This window comes from Siniperca chuatsi, linkage group LG7 (assembly GCF_020085105.1).
Source record: "Siniperca chuatsi isolate FFG_IHB_CAS linkage group LG7, ASM2008510v1, whole genome shotgun sequence".
NCBI lineage: Eukaryota > Metazoa > Chordata > Actinopteri > Centrarchiformes > Sinipercidae > Siniperca > Siniperca chuatsi.
Genome location: NC_058048.1, coordinates 28,498,991 through 28,521,818, shown reverse-complemented (window position 1 = coordinate 28,521,818; position 22,828 = coordinate 28,498,991). Strand labels below are relative to the sequence as shown.

At 41.0% G+C, this 22,828-nt stretch overlaps 1 protein-coding gene across 1 annotated transcript; it reads left to right on the top strand.

The window, feature by feature from the left end:
* The first annotated feature begins 7,410 nt into the window (after positions 1-7,410).
* Positions 7,411-19,093, top strand: bbc3 (BCL2 binding component 3). The gene is made up of 4 exons (XM_044203449.1): positions 7,411-7,741; positions 8,909-9,311; positions 13,510-13,715; positions 16,037-19,093. The coding sequence occupies exons 2-4, from the start codon at positions 8,921-8,923 to the stop codon at positions 16,130-16,132; spliced, it is 693 nt and encodes a 230-aa protein (XP_044059384.1). The 5' UTR covers positions 7,411-7,741; positions 8,909-8,920; the 3' UTR covers positions 16,133-19,093.
* Positions 19,094-22,828: the final 3,735 nt, after the last annotated feature.

Here is a 22,828-nt window from a genome sequence, read left to right as displayed (position 1 = left end):
ATGCCGAGGCCTTCTGCTTTGGTTACCGCAGGATAAATATCAGCCACACACTTGATGGGGATTTCTCTTCGCTGTCAGAGGGCTTCTCCTTCCTTTAAGGTTCTCATCGTGTCTTCCACCTGCTACCAGATTGAACTGGTAACGGAGAGAGAGGGAGAGAGAGTGTAAGGTTGAAGTTTGGGAGATAGAATCAGTCCTTGACCTTTCATTTTGAATTAATGAAGCAGATGTAGATCCCACCCATGTAGATGGGAGGTGTAGTGATGTTTATACAGCAGAATAGATAGAAACTGACCACATTCATGTGCTGTACACCTGTAAGTGCTGCTGTCACATGATATATCACATGAGTATAATGCCAATAAGGATCCAAGTCAACACACCCCACTCTGATTTCCACTGTTAGTGGGTGGAAACATTTTATCCCCAAAAATGTCAACTTTTAAGGAACTAAGAAAAACAAAGCAGCCCAGTTTTAAGGTGGTTTTAACGACCACACATTTTCCAGCTTCTTTTATTAGTTTTGAGAAGGTTTCACAGATGCAACTGTTTTCCTCAAACCACAGAGGAGATAATATAACCCTGCATGTAAAGTTGGAGTAAGAAAATAAAATCAAAAATTGTCACAAGGGTTTCATGTGATAGTGATGTAGGTGCAGATATGCTCTTAATATTAGTAGGATTACGTAATCACAGCAACATTAATGGGGCAACAGAGAGCAGTCACAACATGTTCACAATGAAATACAGTTTGTTTAAAATATCAACATATTTCCTATGCACTAATGACCAACTGATGGTCAACCCCAATGAGTTAATAAAATGAAGCCCATTCAAGTTATGAAATTATTTATCATAATTATATTTGTATTTGCATCACAACAATGTATTCAGCTTTATCATAGTGTTGATTGTAGGCCTGAGCTAAAGGAGAAGGAAAGGAACAAACATTTATTTTTAAAAATTGAGTAAATTATAGTAAAATAAAATAGACAAAAGAGAACATTGTTCCTTTACAAAGGACACATTTAACACATATTTACACACTATCCCTCAGTTTCTGTGTAGTGTGTACAGGCGAATCCACTTCTGATATGTTTTAGATGGAAACGTAGCCCTCCAGTCCAATGTGCCTCCTCCTCGTTTGGATTAGAAGTCTCGAGTGCACAGCCGCTGTGTTCACTGTTGCTGGTCGACATGTAAACCAACATGAAGCAGGAGGTGTTCAGTGACCGTCCACTGTGTTTTGGACTCGGTTTGACACAGAATATTGAAGGGACAAAATTAGCTTTCTTTTAGCTTTTGGAGACATTTGATGACCGGTCATTACACATATTGGGGAGGACAAATTTCTATTTTTCATATATTGTGGGACTTTTCAGCTTATTTATTGAGCTTGACTGAAGGGCAGAGAGAGGGAGAAAGAAGCGACCTGGTTCTGCTGCAGAAGAGAGACACAAGGCGGCAGATCTCATTTACATGCTTATCACGGCTGCAGAGGTATAGATGACCTGACGGAGAGAGGGGAGCATGGAGTGTGTGTGTGTGTGTGAGAGAGAGAGATGCAGGTGAACACAGAGACAGGGTCAGAGAGCTGTGTGTACACCTTATCTGGTGCCGTCATGTCTCTCTAGTTGCATGGCTGCACTCGTGTTACAGTGTGTGTAACCCCCTCCCCCAACACACACACACACACACACGTGTTGTAGGACAGAAAACAATGTTGATGATGCAGCTTGGAAGTGAGAACCTGTCAGGTGTCATCAGCACAGGTGGCATCAGTCGTGGACTGGCATCAGTAGGTGTTTTGGGTTGTGTTATGCTGATGTGTGTTGCCTGCACTTGTTCTCCTGTTGCAGGAATCTACATAAGGACAATCAGAATCAACAGCTGATGAATCAGATAAAGATGATTAAGATATTTAAGATAGTAAAATTGTATCCCAATATGAACATCTTGATTGGTGGGAAGAGAAACAGCCACAGAGAAGGTGTCAGTGTAAAAACCAAAATTGTACTTATTAGTACAAGAACAGTTAATGTCGCTTTACACATTCACATGGACTAAACTGTGGATCACTTTTCGTCGCTTTTTCACACAATGTGTTCAATGACCACATTTTTCTAATTTCATGAACTGTTTTCTCACTCAAACTCAGCCACCACCAAACCTCTGTGTATTTACGCTCCATTTTGCACATGTTTAAATACTAGTGTCAGAACTGTTAAATTAACATTCAAAAACATGACTAAAAATAAACGTAAAAAAAATAATAAACTCCTAATTTGAAACACTGAGCACCTCATTTCGTTTGTCGGGTGAGGAAAGGGGGCAGGTGAGGCAGAATCCAGAACATTTTGTATGAGACGATGTGGAGTGTTTACGGCCCATCCCAGGATGGTGTCACTTTTCCTTCCACCTACTCTACGTTCCTCAACCCCTTAGAGGAAATCTTTTCCTCATGGAGGTGGAAAGTTCATGGCCACCAGCCACATGATCAGATGTGTCCTCTTGGACACAGTGGATGCTGGATGTCTGGACATATCTGCAGAAGATTGCCAGGGATGGATCAGACATCCTTCCCAGGTGTTTTGCAAGAGAGGACATAAGGTGTGATGTGGATGAGAACGGCCAAATGCAGAAGACAGGGTTGACTAGCACTGTTGTATTTCTATAGCTGTAGCTACCCTATAGTATTTATGCTGAATATGTATACTTTTGTACTGCATTACTGGAATTACTTTAGTTTCATTTTGTGCACTTGGAATCCGTGCAATAAAGAAGTGACCTTCTTTGTGACACCATCCTGGGACGGGCTGTAAAGACTCTCTGGGGCGATTGTGGCTTAGAGGTTGAGCGGGTCGTCCACCAATCGGGCGGTTTGATGTTGAAGTGTCCTTGGGCAAGACACTGAACCCCAAATTGCTTGGTGTGTGAATGAGTTACTTTCTTTAAACTGATGAGCAGTTGGCACCTGCCATCAGTGTGTGAATGTGATATGTAGTTGAAGCACTTTGAGTAGTCGGGAAAGGCGCTAGATACAGTAAGTACAGTCCATTTACTTTTTGCTGTAATGGAAAAGTGGTTTATGATAAATAAATAAATAAAAGATACTTTTACAAAGACAATAGTGACACTAGTTGTAATACTACCTGTTGTTAGTGAATGACAAGGTGTTACTGTTGTGCTGTGTTGATTCTGGGATATGTATGAAGAGTGTTTTGGTTGCATTAGTGCATTTTGGATGTGAGATTAACTGTTGTGCTGAGCTGCAATTTGCTTGTGAGAACTGTGTGAAAGTTTTGAAAAAGAGTACTCCTATAGAGAAATGTAACTTAGAAATTGTAAAAAAAAAAAACTGTACCAGTAAAAACTGAACACTGTATCCAAACTACAGGCTGAATATATTGAGGCAGGTGGTTAAACTGGGCTTTGTCATAATGGTGGTAATTTCCAAAAACTCACAACTCCCAAAATGATTTAATGATACTGAAAAGAAAAAGAGGAAGATGACAGAAACGTGATGAAGAACAAGACAAAAATGATTATATCTTGGGAGGAAATGATCCTCAAACATTAAAAATGATTCTAGAGGCAAAACTGTGGGTTAATTGCTCAAATGGAGGTTTTGATTTGTGTGTAGGTGCAGCAATCAATTTAGATTTTGTGTCTTTTGACATGTGAAGGATGTGTTGGGATGTTTCTGACAATAAAGCCATGAAAAGGGAGAAAAAAAGATGATGTGAACGCAACACATTTGAAAGTACAAGTGACTTATATTCAAATTAAATGTGAGTACCTTAGAATCTTTGGACAAACTTTTGACAGCTTATCATTATAAATGTAATTCATGGTATTAATAATACAAAACAAAACAGGAACAGCAACAACATAACAAAAGCTCCCTAACAGGATTTTTGATGGTAACAGTCTTGACTCATTATCTAGTCTCTACAGGCTGGCTGTTGACCACATGTCATGCAAAGCTGGCAGAGGATGTTTGCCTGGGCATGTACCTGAGAGGGGTCCCACCCCCCCGACACCCCAAACAAGGAGGTGTGGCAAATCTGCGGAGGGGGAGGAGGTGGAGGGGGTCTTGAGACAAGCTGCCATTTCCAGCCGATTAAACAGCCTCCGACCCCGCAGCTCTGCTGATCCGCCCCTGTCTTGTGCCCTGCAGCTGAGGGCTGTGACCAGAGGACAATGATCTGGGGGTCAGGGGTCACGACAACGGGGGTGTCTGAAGTCATTTGGGATGCTAATGTTATGCAGGGGTTTCAGACTATAGGGTGTAAATGCTTGAACAATTAGACTGCTGTTGTGACGCTCATGAAAGATCACTATTATGAGTCTGAGGGTTGCAGCCGACAGCCTGAACATCAAGATGTGAAGTGTCAAAGTGAGATTAAAAATAAGCAAACACAAGTAAAAAGAAATCCACTGAAGTACAGACAGGTTCTGTAGTAATGTGTAAAATTTAAAAACGTGTCTTTTAAAATGTGCCTGTGAACTTTTCATTAAGTGTGCAAACAGTCCAGATGTGTTTAATGGCTGACTGCATTTTTGGATTAAACTATTTCTCATAAATGGATTCCAGTTTTAACAAAACATTCACTAATCCCGGATTATAATTTCTAATGTCTGGGTTTAGGAAATCTATCCCTAATGCCATCAAAAGGATTTATATTGAAGCTTCAAGTGCAGAGAGTCGGTTTGCATTTCAAAGAAATTCTGCTTGTATAGCCACTACAGTAACAGCAGAGGGAAACTGATAAATACACACAGACCTGTTTGGTCTTTTTCTGAAGGTGGAACCTGATCTGCGTTGCTAATCATTTCGAATCAATCCACTGTTGGAGATGATGACATTCACGGATAAAACAACTAAAGCAGAAGGTTTACCGAAATAACACATAATAGTAATAGAACGTAACAAAACATTTTCTACTGATAAATACTGCAAGACAATCTGCTGGATAACAATCACATAGCACCGCAACATCTGTACAGCTACAACAACTGCATTCACTGGATTAAAATTCAATGTATTTATATACTTCTTAAAATGCATCTTTATGCACACCGTAATGATGTAGACCTCTGTGATGCCCGAATAGTTTGTGTCTGACGTGTTTAACTAACTACTTGATGCTGACATTAACCTCGTTTAAAGATTATGCAAATCACAGAATATGATCATCTCTCACACAAGTCACAACAGGCGAATCAGCACCCTTCATTGTTCCCATTTTAGTTGCAGTCCATGTAAAATGCAAAACATGTGGACTCTAATTACAGTTAGTCAAGAGTAAATACTGAGTCGCTGTTTGCACAAGACTGGGATCCACAGTTGTAGTTACAAGTCACTGCTTAATTAAAATGAGCTGAAATACTTTCATCCTGGAGACTGCAGGTTTTCCAGCTGATCTGTTGCAACTTTATAGGATTTTTAAAAAATCAGTCATTGTATGAAAATGAAAATATAATGCAACGACTCAAGACAAAATAACTAATCCACCGGACTGAAATTGTACACCAGGAGATGTTTTGCCACTCATCCAAGAGGCTTCTGCAGCGAACTAATGGGGAATCCCAGACATTTTAAACCTACACAGGGTGGTTTACACCATGAGGCCACATGAGAGTTGTTGACATGGATGACTGGTGATCCATCAGAGGTTCATCTTTCTTTGCATGAATCACATGCTAAACTAAATCACAAATCACATCCTCCGTCTCATTATAAATAAGCTACACTTAACTTGGCAGTTCATGCACTATTACCTTATACCGTATTATTATCATCAACCGGTAAACCCACTGTGTACTTCACACTTATTTTATTTTATACTTATACCCACATGTTACTTAATTTATCTGACCTGTATTATAGTGTATTATATTTTTTTTGCTTAGTACTTCTATTCTGCCGTAGCAAAAGAGTTTCCCCTCGGGGATCAATAAAGTATTTCTGATTCTGAAGTGATCGTAGGTACTAATGTTGCGACACTCCCACTGCACTTGCAATGAATGTGTTACAATAAACAGCTTCACGCCACAGGCTGACTCAGCTCCGCTCCACACAGGATCACATTGTGTTAGTTTACAGCTGCTGCAGATGTGTCAAGCTGAGAAGGAAACTGGGGGAAAGCCAGCTGGGGGGGGTGAGGGAAAGGAGGTGTGTGTGTGTGTGTGTGTGTGTGTGTGTGTAGGTGTGTAGGTGGGGGGATGTTTTGTTGATTCTTGTGTGTAGTTGTCACATGATGAGGAAATGTCTTGTGTCCTGAGATGAGAGATAAAAAGTTAAAGAAGGAGGGGAGGGAAAATACAGGATGTGAGGAGCATTAACTGTTAAATGGTTGATCCCTTGGAAGGACCGTTTGATGACAATAAAGTTTGCTGGACTGAGCTGATGGACTGAGACAGACATGCAAATAGACATACAACAGGAAGAGAGTAAATATTACTGTTATTGTGTGCTGTCCAAATATTAAGACACATTATTGTTTTTGAAACTTTCATGCCAATAAAGCCCTTTGAATTGAATTGAAATATAAGATAAGATATTGTGCTGCAGGAAGTCTCGGGGTTTTTTTATTTTATTTATTTATTTTTTTTTTTTTTTACAAATCAACACAAGAGAGAAAGAAAAAGAAAGATAAGAGAGAGAGAGAGTGAGAGGTGGAGACAGAGAGAGACAGCAGCATCCTGTCGGGGAGCATGTCCGCACTTGTTGTGGAGGAGGAGGAGGAGGAGGAGGAGGAGAGAGGCGTGGTGAAGGAAGTTAACCAGACAACACTAAAGACAAAATAAAAGCATGCTAACTGCAAAGACGTGCGTTACTGGGGAGTACAGAAAGGACTTTAGATGGAGAATTAAACTGGTATTTAAAACACTGTACATTGGTGTATGGTGAAATTATAAATGAGTGTCTGGTCACCTAGTGTAGTTTCTGAATGTTATATGTTGCTTTGGACATTTTATGAGGTGAATATTTTTGTTTCGTTTTTACAATGCACACACCAAAACACATACAAGCACGTACAGTATGGTCTTATGTTGCTAAAACTGGCACATTTTTACATCTCTGGCATACACGATGCGCTGGTAATATTCATTTTTCCTTTAATTTGCCCCTATTTCACACTGATTCGCCCTATTTTCTGTTAACGTACATACTGTTTGTCTGTCTCAATAAATTAGTTAATAAAAGTATTTTATTTTTTTTATTTCACCCATGTCTTATGTGTTGGAGCATTTTCCACATGTTTTATATGTTTAGGCCAATATGATCATTTCTCACCATGTTAAACACAACAAGAAATGAAGTTCACTGCAGGTTCGCTCGGGTTTTATTCTGAAAATCAACACCGGACGTCAGCTCTACTTCTTCTGCTTTGACAAAGATAGTAGATAGTCTTAAAGCAGAAGAAGACCGCTCAGATCCGAAAAGCCCGGACAGACGACACGCCGCTCCGTTACTCGTCACATCTCGTCGATATCTTTGCTTTGATGGGTTAATCTGCGACAGAAGAACAAGCTGAATATTAACTGAGACAACCCAAACTGAAATGGAAATGGAATGACACATTTCCCCCCTTCCCCCAAGAGCTTTAACACCGTCCTGTGATCCTTCTCCGGTCGCATGGTTTTTGGCACCTTTTATCCCCTCTGATGTCCACCTGTTACCGTCGGTTTCCGAGCCGCAGACAGCCTCACCACGGAGCGTCAGATAGATCAAGTAAGTGCTTTAATGTAGATCAATTGTGCCTTTTTTTTATTATTTATTTTTTTATCGCTGCAGAAGTTGGTTGTGAATTTGACATCCCAACGTTGCATCATCTGCCCAGCTGTTAGGGGGTAAAGCACGCGCACATCTCACCTGCTCCTGTATTAAAATGATCTCCTCGCGTTAACGTTAACTTTTATAACAGATCTGCGGTATTATAGTTACATTCAGCTTCGGCCGGACCGCGTTTGGGTTTATTTATTTTTATTTTTTTATTTTTTGCATCGGTCAGTGAGCGGATCTTTCTGCGACCCTTTTCGTGTTGTTTGTTATATCTTTGCGACGAGTCCCGACTTGTTAGATGCAGAAAAAATAACAACATTCACGTGAACAGCGATTAAAAAAAAAGTGTTCAAAGTAAGACTGCGATTTACAAATTACAATTAATTGGCGATGTGTTTCGCGGCGGTCCGTGCACGAGGACAGGAGGATGAATTCGCCTTTTACAAATTAATGATTTATGATTTATGATTAAACTCCAGGCTGACCCAAAACGACCATCGTCGTGTACTCTGATTTTATTTCTTTACTCGTTTTGCCATTTTTGTTCTGACGTCAAGTGTTTGCGGCAAAGTTACATTAATTACACTTTCTGCTCGGTGAACGAGATGATCGATGATATTTCCCTTCAGCTGCCGTTTAAAGTACACACACGCATGTCAGTGTGTGCGTGCGCTTCCTCGTGCTCGGGCGGCACGGATTTGTTTACAAACACAGGTCTCGTGCTCAGGAAGGGGCGCCGCCGCTGCCCCCTAGCGGCCGACAGAAGAATATAGGTTGGTGGGTCAAACTGGTGGAGGAAAAAACCAAATGGTGCTAAAATTAGAACTGCAGATTTATGCATTTAATACCTTAAAATACTCATTTTTTAAACACATTTTTACACCAATCCAATCTGCGGCCAGTTTGTTGTCGAGTAAACATACAGTTTGCATTCTGGTGCTTTTAGATTTGCGTTTTTATTATTGTATAAACTTAAGCATTTTAGTACTTTTAGTAGTGATTTTAATTCAGTTTCATGTATTTTTCAGATTACGATGTGTATAAAACTTGCAGTTGTCTATCACTTATGGGTGTGTATTTACATATGTGCATGCATGTTTTCCATGTGTGATTCAGGCTACTACTGAGATGGCCCGTGCAGAGACCATCGAGAGCGTCGGGGAAACTGGAGGAGGAGGAGGAAACGGCCCTCTTCCTCGCCACAACACCTGCCGCATGGAGCTGCCTCGCCCCGTCCACACCTGGCCCGGCCTGCTCACCACTACCACCATCACCACGGGCTCTGGTACTGGCAATGGTGCCATGCACCTCCACCATAACCACCATCATATGCACCCATTGCAGGCTCTCTATCTGTCGTACCCGCTGCCTTACCCCCACCCAGAGGGCCAGGACGAGCCCCAGACTCACCAGCAGTTACCTGCGTTATCGCCATCACCAACACCTCCTCCTTCGCCCCTCTGCAATTGGAGGGGCAGAGGCGCAGCTGCACCCAGTGCCTTCTCAGGAGAGCAGTCAGGTAAGATAATGGTATTCACCTATAAGGAAAAACAGTGCTGCCTGGGTTATTATTTATACAAGTGGGATGAAGGGTAGAAGCTTAAAAACAAACCTTTAAAATCGTACATTAATAGTAAGAGCAAGTGGCGTGGCGTCGTTAAACCTATGCGGGTTAGTTCTCCCTTTGTTTTGACAGACAGGGAAAGGGGGAAATGTAGCACCAAGATTCATATCAGAACACATCAGTAATCATTTAGCCTGCCAGAACGAGCAACGACAGGGCCAGCACTGATTTATGGCCAGTGCTGGCAGGTTCGCCGCTGCGGTAACAAGCTGCAGATACACTAGATGAGCAGCAGTGGATGCAGGTTCTGACAAACGTTGGAAATCATCAGATGTGACTCAGCCACACAGCTCAGTTTGCCTTTCAGACCTCCACCCTTAAACAAACATCAAAGTTATCAGTTAGCAGGGGAGTATCGGTTATGTGCACGCAGGGCTGTATTTCCATGGCAGGAGACTGTTTGGGCTGTGTTGATGGGGGACAGGTGGAGGCGGGAGTACAGTGTGAGGAGATGAGGAGGAGATGTGTTACAGCTGTCACAGGGATAAACATGTGACTCGTCTGCTCCACGATGGCTTTATAACCAGCAGGCCGCTGTGCTGGTGTATCATGAAGCTACACAGGACTGAGACAGTAAGACTGCTCAAACCGGTTTTGTTCACCAGACAATGTACGTCTGTCTGTCTTGTGTTCACAAGGTGTGAAAGGGGGGGGAGGTTACAATGGCAATGATGGGAATCAGTACAGAAAATATTCTTCCATCTCAAATTGGACAGGAACATCTCTTTCATAGTCATGGATCTTGCACCTGTTTCTTGGTTGTCAAAGAAAGGTATTAAAGTAGCTGATACTCTTTGTTGCTGGTGCTCAGTGTTAGTATTTTGGGAATAAAAGCTGTCACTCTGGATAGTAAGTAACAAGAATGTAATTGTTGAATTTGTGTCGCCCGCAGTTTGTTTCTTGCCATTAAAGTGATTCTGCCTCAGTCACTGTCAGTGAGTGATTCTCTTCGGCTGCACGAGTCAGTTATTCCTCAGTTTGTTTGATTTGGGCTCTTGTGTTTAGTAAAAACAGGAGAGCTTTGAGTTCAGTGAAGAGGGAGACGCATTTTCTTATCATGGGGTGGAGCATGTAGTGCCAATTTAAACTTGAGTATCCCGGAGGGAAATTTGGAAGCAGCAGAAAGGGAAATTCAGGTGGCAGCAGTGGCTCAGCGGGTAACAAGAAATGCAGGTTTACATTTGGCACTGGGCCACTGTGTTGTGACAGATTTGTCAGTGTAAACAGATAAATTCCCCCCCTATCCTCCTCCTCCTCCTCCTCCTCCTCTCTCATCTGTAGGTCAGCTGTGCATCTTGGGCATGTTCAGACTTGTCCTCTGCACTCTGGCTGCTACAGAGAAACAATGGCAGCATTTCCTCCTGCTCTCAGCGGCTCAGCAAGGCAGCACAGAGTCAGTTATCTTTAGTCTGTCCAGGCTCCAGATTTCTCAGGAAGCTCATTTTTTAAGCCATTTATTTAATTAGGTAGGTAATTAAGTTTGTTAGTTAAACAGTCAGATTCAGGAAAGCCAGGTTGTTAGACTTAAAGTTTGTTAATCAGGCGTATCAGTCTACTAATCACACGTTAAACAGCCAGTCAGTTAATGTGGGAGTCAGTTTGTTATCCAATCACTACTTAGGTTAATTATTCAGTTAGCTACTCAGCAACTTAGTTAATCAATTAGTCACTTTGGATAATCTATGAGTCTCCTAATCAATCAGTCAAATAACCAATAAACCAGAGAAACAGTCAGTCAGATACTGCAATTAGACAGTTAATGTATTAGTCAGGCGTAATGCCGCCCCCAGTGTGTGACTTTAGATAGCATGCCGGAAGCAAAGAGGCGTAACGGCGCAACATTCACGCCTTGAACAGGCCGTATAAAAGGGGCTTTAATCGAGATAATCTGCAAACCTGCCAGCATGTCGGGGTGTTAGACAGTCACTAAGTTAGTTGGTTGTAATGTCAGTTTGTAGGTTAATTTTTCAGTTATTTGTTTAGTCAATCAGTCAGTTTGTTAGTTGTGTTGTTAGTAAAGTAACAACATAAGTAAAGTGAGGGAGTTATCCAGGCCACTATGAAGCTTTCTACTTCCCCTGTTAGTATATCTTGTTTTGATTTTTAATGCCATCCCCCCACCCAGCAACTAACCCACCCTCCAGACTCTCCTGCCTCCCACATTTAACTGGTCAGGAGCTGTCTCTGTCACCTTGTCAGTCTGTCAGCCTATCAAACAGACAGGTTTATCCCCAGCCCCACCCTCTTTCCTCCCGTCCACCCTATCACAGCTCAGACCCCTGCTCTGTCGGCCAATCGCACAGAGACGTCTCCAGGAGTGCTGCCTTAGAGTTACCTTGGCAACAAGCCAGGGTTTCTGTTTGTTTGTTTTTTTTCTACGCTCTCTTTTCTCCGTCTCTCTCTCTCTCTCTGTCTAGTCACCTGCATCTTTAAAGGATCAGTTGTAATCCTCCTAGCAAAGTAGATGCTGTGGTTGCCAGGGGTGCCCGTTTCTGTGGCAACCAGAGTTGTGTTTGCCGCAGTCGCTCAGCTCGGTGCTGGAGACAGGGGTCGCTTCACAGAGAAGCTGTGGACAAAGTAAAAAAACAAGCTGGGGACCCAAAGGTGTGTCGTAGAAAGTTTGGAACAGGTTATCGACTCATCTTAAAGATAACTGGTATTTAAAACTACACAATGCCAAAGACATTGACATTTAATGCAATGTAATTTTGAATAAATAAAACACTTTTTAAATGTTGTTGGATACTCAAACAACCGAGAAATAACGAGATCACTTCTATGCCATTAAATAAAATTTGGGAAGTACTTTTTATTTTATTTTGTTTTGTGTTACATGTAAAAAGAAATGATAAAATGCAGAAAGAGGTGAAGAAAGAGAAAAAGAACAAATGTCAATGCTCTGGGTTTCTTGCGGTAGTTTGATCATTCATGTGGTTATAATGCTTACACTCTTCTACATTATAAAATAGGGTTTAACTGATTAAAGAAATGAAATTAACCAAGAAAATTAACTAAACAAGCAAGTAAGTTAACATAAATAAATGATAAACAAATTGATTCTTTTTAAGAAAGTCAGAAAAAGCTTTAAAATTGAAAGAATCATCACATTTACTTCACATCAGCTTTCATAAAATCATTCTATCTCTAGTAGGTTTGGGCCTGTTTGTCACGTTAAAGCAACCGGACAGAAGGTACAGGTGTCTGTCCGTTTAAATACGCAAAAACACAAAGTCTGTAAACACAAACACACACAACACGCAGTACCTCTCCATACCAGACTTATTAAGCAGATTAAGAGATTACTCTACCAAGAGGAAAATAAGTCATCAGTCTCCTTAAGAAATATATGTTTGTGTTTGTGTGTGCGAGGTCGGCCAGAGAACTAAACAACCTCACTGGGAACCGCAAGAACTATTTTTGGTATATTTTTAATGTCAAAGATGAAGACTGAAGTTTAAACGTGCATATCAAGAAAAGTCACTTCATCACTTCCTGTTTTTTCTGCATCACAGACGATAAACTTTTAAAGTAACTTTTTCCACTTTATGCAAGTAAAAACATGCATGTGCACACATATGAAAGCAAAAGATTGTAACCTTTATCGTTATCTATTCCTACATATTACTCCAAGTTACCTGTAAAATCACATTGACGTTGAACGTGTTGATAACGGCCTGAAAGGGGGCGAGGATTTCTGGGAAGTCTGTGTATGATATTGTGTTTATTTTTGGGTGTGTTCTGATGTGTTTGCTCACTAAATAGGTCTCTGTTGCTTGGCAGCCTGGCCTGTGTAGTCTGCCCATGTGTTACTATGTGTGCACAGATCCCCCCGACTTGAACTGTCTACATTAGTGTGTAAAGAGGCTATTAATGTACGCTGCTTGTTGGGAATCAATTAAGCATAACCAGAGGCTCTGTGTACCCAATAAAGTGCTTCTGTCTCCTCATACATGAACATTTCTTCTTAAGAGACTGACAGAGAGTCAGAGCATGATGAAGAACAATGGTAAAAATAAAATGAGGATGAAATGCATAGGGTTTTTTTCTTTGTTAGTATCTTATTTTCATATTTATTTTGCCTTTTCTGCCCCAGACTCGGACAGAGAGGAGCGCCCGGAGGCCTGCAGCCGGCAGGGACCTCTGCCTGACCTGCTGCCCCAGAACGAGCTCCCATCCTGGGCTTCACCACATCACAGAGCTCCCAGGGGAGAGGCAGTGCAGGAGCTGGAGCTCAGGAGAGTGGCCAACCAGCTGAGGGCCATTGGAGATGAATTTAATGCCACAGTCCTCCACAGAGCGGTAAGAGTTAGTTAGTTTGAAATGTTGAAGTATTTGGGGGGATGGGAGAGCCACGCATGTTTGCCACAAAATATTAATGTAGGCAAGTTAATATGGAGACTTACAGTGACCTGAAATAGAGAAGAGTCAGCCTTAACAAAAAGTGATTATGATCTTTGGAAAGTTTCTGATGATGACAAAAAAGACTCCTTCAGCAGACATGTCATATTTATTTTATTTTAGGAGAAAAAGAAAAAGCAAATCAGTCTCATGCAGAGTACATTTAAAACGTAATAATCCAAAGAACACCTGGACATTCAGCGTCATCGCAGTGAGGATTTTTAGTGTTTTCCCTCCACCTGAGTTGAGCTGAGGATGTGTGTGTACAGTGTTTCCTGTGTCCTTGAATACAGCACAGTCACATTGATTCTTATCAATCCAGTGTGTTCTTGCATGGATGAGCATGTGAGTTAGCATGCTTGTGTGTGTGTGTGTGTGTGTGTGTGTGTGTGTGTGTGTGTGTGTGTGTGTGTGTGTGAGGCAGTAGTGATCAATACAGATCAATACATGCGTGTGTGAGAGAGTGAATCGATGTCATCTGTGTGCTGTGAGCCAGTTTTTCTCTTCCTTCCTTCATCCCTTCCTCTCTTCTGTCCTTCCTCCCTCTCTTTTCACTTTCTTTTCTTATTGTCGGTCTTTGTACAAATTACAGTCATACTAAAGAGTCTTTCTGACTCCCTCCTCTCCTTTTCTCACACACAGAGTCCTCTATATTCCTTCCTTTCTTCTTTCCCTCCTTCCTCCTTCCCTTCCTCCCTCCCTCCCTCGCTTGATCTCCCTTCCATTTCACTTTCTTCCCCTCCCTTTTTTCTCTTACACTGTTTCCTTCCTTGTCACTCTTGCTCCACTCTTTATTATGCTCTATACGGATTCAGTAACTTCAGTAGTACAATAGTGTTCAGAAGTAATAGTGTGAAAACTGTGTGCAAAATGTCATTTTTGTACCTAAAAACAACACAAAAGACTGCACACATTCAAACAATACTCACTGACGCACTGATCAAATTATAGTATTTTCCTCCTCTGCTGTCTATCTGTTTCTTTTTATTATTTCTATCTTTTCTCGCCCTCTCTCTCTCCCTCCCTCCCTCCTCCCTCCCTATGTACTCTAGATCGCGTGAGGAGTTGGCAGCAGCTCTCCCTCCTCCACCTCCTGCCCCACCACACACACACGCACACACCTCCCCACTGCTCTCTCTCCCTCGCCATCCCGCCTTATGCACATAAACAAAGATGACGTCACCTACTCTTTGCTCTGACTCAGACATGGATTGCACACACACACACACTTTATGAGGGTGTAGACATGTGTAGCAGGTTTGCTGGGGGTTGCTGCCCTAATTGAACTGTGTGTCTGCAGTGTGTGTGTGTGTGTGTGTGTGTGCGTGAGAAAGACAGACAGATACTTTATTCTCAAGGGGAAATTGAGGAAATTGTGTGTGTGTGTGTGTGTGTGTGTGTGTGTTTTTACCCAGCCGGGCCAAAAGCACAGTCAGATGCTTTTTCTAAACAAGCAGTTTGAAACAAAAGGAATGAGGGAAGAAGGGATGGAGAGTGTAAAGAAAGGAGACAGGGAGGGAGGGAGTGAGGGAGGGAGGGAGGGAGGGTTAACCACAGGCACGTGAGGTTCAGGCAGTTCAGAGTAGCATCCTTAACACAGACACGCGTTTGTTTATCCTCTTGTTCCTCATAATTCCATGCAGACATGTATTCTCTCTTTCTCTCTACTTTATCCTGTTCACTTCCCTCCCCGAAAATGACATCATGTTACTTTTGTCTTCTTTGCCTGCCGAGTCCTCTGCCTTTATGAGATATCAAATAATCAGCTTCAAGGATCTTTTTCCTTATTTTTTAGTTTTCATTTGATCTGTTTTAAACATTTGCCACGTTAGACATGTGTTCAGAAATGCTGCAGCAGCTCAGACAGCTGATAAAGGGTCATCTGAAGCAACAACACATGAGCTCAGTCAAACTCATTTAAACAGTTACAGGTTCCAGCATCTTTGTAGATATCTAAGTCCACTTCAGTACCTTCGGAAAATAACTGTCTTTCATAGCTGCTGCTACACATGTCAACAGGGACAATAGGGAACAGCATTGACTTGCATGGAGTTGCAGTTATGTGATTAAGTCTATTATGTTGTATGAGCTGTTTGTAATTCACTGTTAATAACTGTGCATTTTTTAGCATCTTGGCTTCCTTTAAAAAGGTCAGATATTGAATAATCCAATGTGTCAATGTTTTATTTGGACCAACATCTCTCTCTGTCTCTCTCTCACAGCACGCTGCCCCCCACTGGCAGGACTGGAGAGACGCCTGCCGAGGACTCTTTAACTTCATCACCCAGACTCTCAGCACTCTCTACAGGCTCGCATAGAGAGGCCTCTCACCTCCAACCACCGGTTACCATGGCGACTTTTTACATTCAGGACCACTGACCATCGGACTGTGGCTCGTGAACGGAACAACCCCGACTGGTTGCTGCACTGTTGTCCATTTGAACCTGGAGGATAAACGGGGCCTGAAATCAAACATTTGCTTGAACAAATAATTTGGGAGGATGAGATCAGCAGCTGGAGGTGTCGGTGCCACCTGTGGGCTGGATCAGGGAGCTACCTGTGGAAACTGGACCCTGCCTGCCTGTCTGCGTGACGGTCCGTGTGTCAGTCAGTCTGCTGGTACAGACTGCAGCTGACGGACTGACGGCCACTTTCCTACCTGTATATTTTGTAAAATCCACTTGCTTTCACTGTCTTTGTCAACGTCTCGGGGGTCAGCTCTTTATGTAGCAGGCGTGACTCAAGTGTGTGTGTGCGTGCGTGTGTGTGTGTGTGCATGCGTGCGTGCATGGCAGACCTGGGTCAAATGGATAGATTGTGTACACTGAGATGTCATTGCAGAAACGTTTTTATCTATTTTGGAAAATACAGATATTTCAAAATTGGGCTTTCAGTAGTACAGATGAGTCTGTTGGTAAGTGAAGCTCTTCATTATCTTTTGAAGCTTTTTCATTTAGCTTTAATGTCAGAGTGGATGATATCTCTCCAGTTCTTCCCTTTGATTATGTAAAATGTATATCTTCTTGTGTGGAGACTTAAAAATAATTAAGGGAATGATCACAGACATAATTTGACCCTCGTCTGATGTGCGCCTATTACTGTTGTCTTTATTTTGCATCCTATGCCCCCATTCTTATAAACTGTGAAACTGGACGCTGTGTTTGCATCGCAGGGAAAAGTCGGGTGTTATTCTACTATGGAGCAAAGCACAGAGTGAACCTCTCTCCTAATCTGAAACTGCTTCAATTCATCATATGATGTGCCTTTCTGCTCAGCGCTCTGTTGAGGCCCAATCTTTAACATCAGGATAATCAGCTACACACACACACACACATTCAAAGAAATACACACACACTCTTTTTAAGTGCTTTGTTTGCAGTCACTAAACTCAAGTGTCATTTGCATCACATTCAAATGTTTTAGTTTCAGACTGGCTTGAGGTCATTTAAGGACAGAAACAGGTTAACCCCCGCCAAGCGTAGACACATTTTGCCACTGTACATTCCTCCACCGTTCATACAGCCAGTGTTGGGAGCTGGCAGGGTCTCACCTGCCTGTGTCGACAGTGTTTATAGTTACTTGATCGTTCTTTTGGAAGATGAATCTAACTAATACGAAAATTTGGATGGACTTATCAAAGCGAGAGTTCACTGTGTTTAGGAGATCTTTTTGTATTTCTGAGCAGAGTTTGAATTTAAATCCAGTGGATTTGAGATGGTATTCCATGAGTTAAAGAAAAATATATGATTTGGATCTTTTGATTGTTGAAAAGTATTTGATGATGTTTGTAAAATGACCCCTTCGGTTGTGCGATTATTTTCATTGTAGTTTGGGAGAAAATATGAATTGCTCATATTAAGAGCATAATTTATTTTGGAATGTAGCCTCGCTGTAGCTTGATTTTTGGTTCCTTGAACGTTTTTCATTTTTTTTATGTAATATATTATTTATTTTTTTCTGATATTCCTGATCAAAACTACAAATTAAGTTGTACTTGAGTTGTAACTGTTAAAACAGATTAAATAAGATGGGAGTGAAAACTATCAACATACACACTGAAAGTGGATACATCACTTTGAGAAGCAGAAAAATATTAATTGCGAATGTTATCAGCTTTAGAAATTGGTACCTCATGTCCATTGTTCACGATTTAAAAAAACTGGCTCAATGATTTAAAATGGTACTGTGCTTTAAAGCAATCGTCCTAATATTATTAACGATTTACTGATAGTCCAGCTTTAAAAACAGAATGACGGGTCCTTTGTTAGCTTTGTGTTTGGCAAATATAGCGCACATGGAAAACAAAATGTAAGTGTCTTACAGAATGACACAAACCTCTCCAGAAAGTTTAAGTGATGTATTGGCTTTCAATGTGTATATCGGATGAAATGGAAAAGTACCAAAATTCTCATGAGGTATCACAGACTGTTAGCAATACTCTGAGTTTTTGTTTAACGTCTCGAACTGACTGAACTGAAAACCCATTTAATTGAAAATCAACTGGGTCTTTCTGAGTAAATTTAATTCCAAAACTGTGGGTCTGTGTGATTTTGGACAGCGCTAGTGTGACTGGTGCTACACGTGCTAAAAACATACATTTATGTACTGTAACGTACTTTGGATTTAAGTATATCGACTTTAATTTCAGGACTGAAATGTGCGCCCTTATTGACCTGTCACACAAAATGCCTCAAAAATTGAACAGAGAAGTGACTGGCTGTGGTGAATGCCACACACATTATTCCACGCTCACTTGGCCTTAGCTAAACTGTTTTGGATGTTTTTAGCACAGGGCCTTGTTTTAACATTTTGATAGCCTTGATGTATAAAGTCATAATGATACCACAGCAGGCAGATGTTCAGCTAACAATGGGGCTAAGCAGAGAACAAACTATGCTAGCACGGTAGACGCTCGTTTACTGCTTGTATATTCGTATTTTTAGATCGGTTTGCTAGCAGTGCTTTTAGCCATGTTTGCTGTCATCTCAAAGTAATGCTAACAGGTTTAAAGAAAGTCCACCTGTAAGTACTGAAATCATTCAACCTGCAGGTGATCGCCAACCTGGCGCTCTGAGCATGTGCAGTTGCTCACTTCCTGGTTGTTGTTTATTTGCGAGAGCGCACTTCCTAGTTCAGGGGTCGCCTCCACTCTACAACGACGCTCAGTGTCATCACATGCAGTGTGTATTTGCTGTTTTTCAACTTTTTTCTATTGTAAACTTTCTACATGAATTTTGTACTTTTTTCTTTTTTATACAATAAAGATAAGGAGAACTATATTCACTTGTTTGGTGTTTCATGTCTAACATTAGATGCAGTATGTATTGTATGATTGTATCACTAAATAAATTACTTTACATATTACAAGGACTAATATTTAATTTTTGTTGATAAAATATGAAATCATTAACAATTAAAGCTTTTAGAATTTCTTACTCTTTTTGTCCTTGTTACCATATAATTCTGTTACTAATGACCGTCATTAGTGTGTGTGTATAATTTAATCACTTAAATGAGTCTTAAAGTTGTTTAATATAGAAATTATGTGTAAGGTAATAATGAATTAGGCTACATTTACATTCATTCATATGGCAGACGCTTTTGTCCAAAGCGAGGCACAAGCCCATGACGCCGCTCTGGCAGGACAGCAGCAGTTTGTTGGGATGTGGTTCGGCAGATGTTTACAGATGTTGGCGGCTCTGGGGGCGGAGCAGCAGCCCTCTGGCCATGCGTGACAGTGGATGGACAGACACCGCTGCGGTCTCCGTCGCATCTGGAGAGCAGCGTGGATTAGAGGACACAAGGTCAAGACCCTCGCTGCTCACACACACACACACACAAGTTTGTTTCACTATCCCCATGGGGTACAATCATTGACATAATGTTTTCCCTAACCTCTTACCCTAACCCTAACCTAATTGTAACCAAGTCTTAACCCTCAAAAAGCAGTCTCTACACAAGTGACACAAGTCCCCATGGGTAAGTGTGCATTCAGGTCCCCACCGGGATATAAGAACATGAAACACACACACATAGACGCACCACTAGTGTTTACAGTGATGGTCAACATGACAATCTGGTGCAAGAGGACCTACAAATCAAATCAAAATACTTACTCTGGAACATGTTTTGGTGCTTTTAAAATAGGCTTGACTAACCCTTGTATTGCATGTGTATTGGATACAGTGTCATTGTATTATTCATTCATGTTCTTGATAACAAACAAAACACATTAAGCGCAAATTTGACACACATCATGTCGTTGCAGCGTAATACAGCAGGAATGTATCAAGGGAGTCCTGAGGTTCCTTATCACATTTACTTTATCAATTATTGTTTTTTTTAATAACTTATTGTCTGGTTAGTTTCTTTTTTATACAATTAAACAAACAATTAATATAAGAGAAACACAACAAGTGCATAATTGGCACTTGAAATGAGGCAAGTGAATTGTGTTTTTGGACATTAAGAATGACACATGAAATTAAATGTGATTACAGATCAAAACAGATTTCTGTGAGTCTCTGATGATCCTGACCTTTCAGTTAAATCTCACTAGTTACTATACCATTTAACTGACTTCCAAGTAATAATTTGTGTTATTTTCATATAAATAAATATCTCTTCTGCTGGCCAAAATAACACATTCATCAGGGCCTCGACAAGGGCTCGATGTCGGGTAAGTCTTTCATGGGAAAAATCCCTTGACACCGAGGAACTGATGAGTTTCGTGGTTATGATTTGTCTGAAAATAAATCTGCACTTGGGGAGCTTATGAGTTAAGGCGCTGACAATGAACCTAAACGTCCCTCAGGGATAGGGCTATATATGTAATTATCATGGCACCATGACTCTTCTCTTCAGAGGTGGATTTTTAAACTGTTGTTTTTTGCACTAATCTTTAGAGCTGAAATGATTAGTCAATTATTCAATCGACAGAAAATTAATCGGCAAGTGTTTTGATAATCAATTCATCAACATTCACTGCTTCCAGCTTCTCAAATGTGAGGATTTGAATCTTTTCTTTGTCATATGTGATAGTAAACTGACTATCTTTAGGTTTTACACTGCTGGTCGAGTAAAAAAAAGCTATTTAAGGATGCCGCATTGTGCTGTGGAAAACTACAACAGGCATTTTCCACTATTTTCTGACACTTTATAGACAAAACGATTAAGCAATGAATCGAGAAGATAATTGGCAGATCAATCGATATTGAAAATAACTGTTAGTTGCAGCTCTACTAATCTTAACATAATAAACAAAGGGAAGAATTCAGCAGTTTATAAGGAATAGGAAGGACCTCCCGGCGAGCCCCCCCACCCCTGTCTGTTACTGAGTCAACAGGCAGCATTGGGACTAGATATCCTCACTTAAACTCCTCTGCAGAATCAGCCAATCATGCAGCCCTCAGAGCAAAATCCGGGATCTGATTGGTCGCAACAGCAGGCACTTGATCTTTGCTGCTGAGTGGAGGCGAAACAGAGAGAGTGACCACACAGCAGGGGCACCGGGCTGGGATTTAACTGTGTGCGTTTGTGTGTAAGGGAGTGAGAGAATTTAAGAACAAGAAAGACCATGAAAGAAAGAGAGAAAAATGAGAGATGAAAGAGAAAAGGGGATGGAGAGAAAGAAATACAGTATAGTAGAGTCAGCATGTGGAGGGCGTAAAGAGTGCAATGAATGTGTGTGTGTTTGCAGATAAGAGTTTAGGTTTAATTAAAGGGGCAGAATGAGCTTAAAGGGATGTCCCGTAATTAATCTCCTTTCCTAATCCCAGGAAAAGAGCAGTGGCACCGAGTGCTGCCTAATCGCTCCTCTGGTTTCTTTTCAAGGCTCTACTTGTTTTGGTGCTCTGCAGCTCTCAATCAGCTGTAAACACAACACCACTCAAAAGTATACTTGTGTCACTTCATATGTAGTTATGGGTATTATTTTCCTCGCAGCCTTTTTTCTCTCTCTATATTCTCAATCACTCTCTCTGTTGAATGAACAATGAACCCAGTGTGTGAACGGACCCAGTCCTATCTTAATTCAAAAAATTGTCACACATTTCTGCAGCAGAAGCCGAAAGCAGCACAAGTACAAGTCAGGGAATTAAAAAAAACTGCACAGAGTGATCTTTTTTGGTTTCTTTGTGGAGCAACATGTGAGTTCTGCAGTTCCCCAAATCTCCTCAGTCACCACAAAAAGAAAAAATTCTGGTTTGCTTTCATTACTATAGCTTCAGTGTTAACCTCCTACTTAAGAGAGTGACAAACAGTTGTTCCTAAAAATTAAAGAGTCAAATATTGACGTTGATGGCCAGAGGGAGCAAGTCCTTCTAAAATCTGTTACCATTGAAATCTCCCTTATATACTGTATGTATTCTTGCCTTCACAGAACAAACTGTACTGAACTTCATATTAAAAAGGTGGGAATAAGATCTGGTAGTCGGAGAAGAATCAGTCGACTGCGATAATATATCTGTAACTCATCCAAAAGTCCAAATCACAAATTAATTCACTGCAAATTTTGCCACAGAATCTATTGGTTCCCTATTTTTAGATACAAAAGAAGGTTAATTTCAAGTCCAAATTGTATTCTATGTGTTCTCAAAGAGTCTTTGGTCAATTGATACCACCATATAAACTTCCTGTTGACTGACTGAAAAACTATTTTAAATTAACCTTCTTCTTTATGCAAAAAAAGTGTGTTACATAATGTGGTACTGAAACTATTTTAAACTGTAAACTTTCTGTGTATTTCGATGTAAACTGAAATTTTTGGCAAACAGCAGAATGAATTAGCACCCACACTGCTTTTACAATACCTGCTGTTGCTACAGACATCATACAGCAGTCAGCACTTGCAGAGAATAAGCTGCATCAAAATAAGTGTCATTTTTTCCATCTAGAGTAAGACACATCTCTGCAGCTGACGTTTCACAGGTCTGGCGGGTTAAACAGGTTCAACTACCCTCCACTCCCAGGGGCTGAGGTCAGACTCAAGACTGCTGGTTTTCCCCCTGTAATGG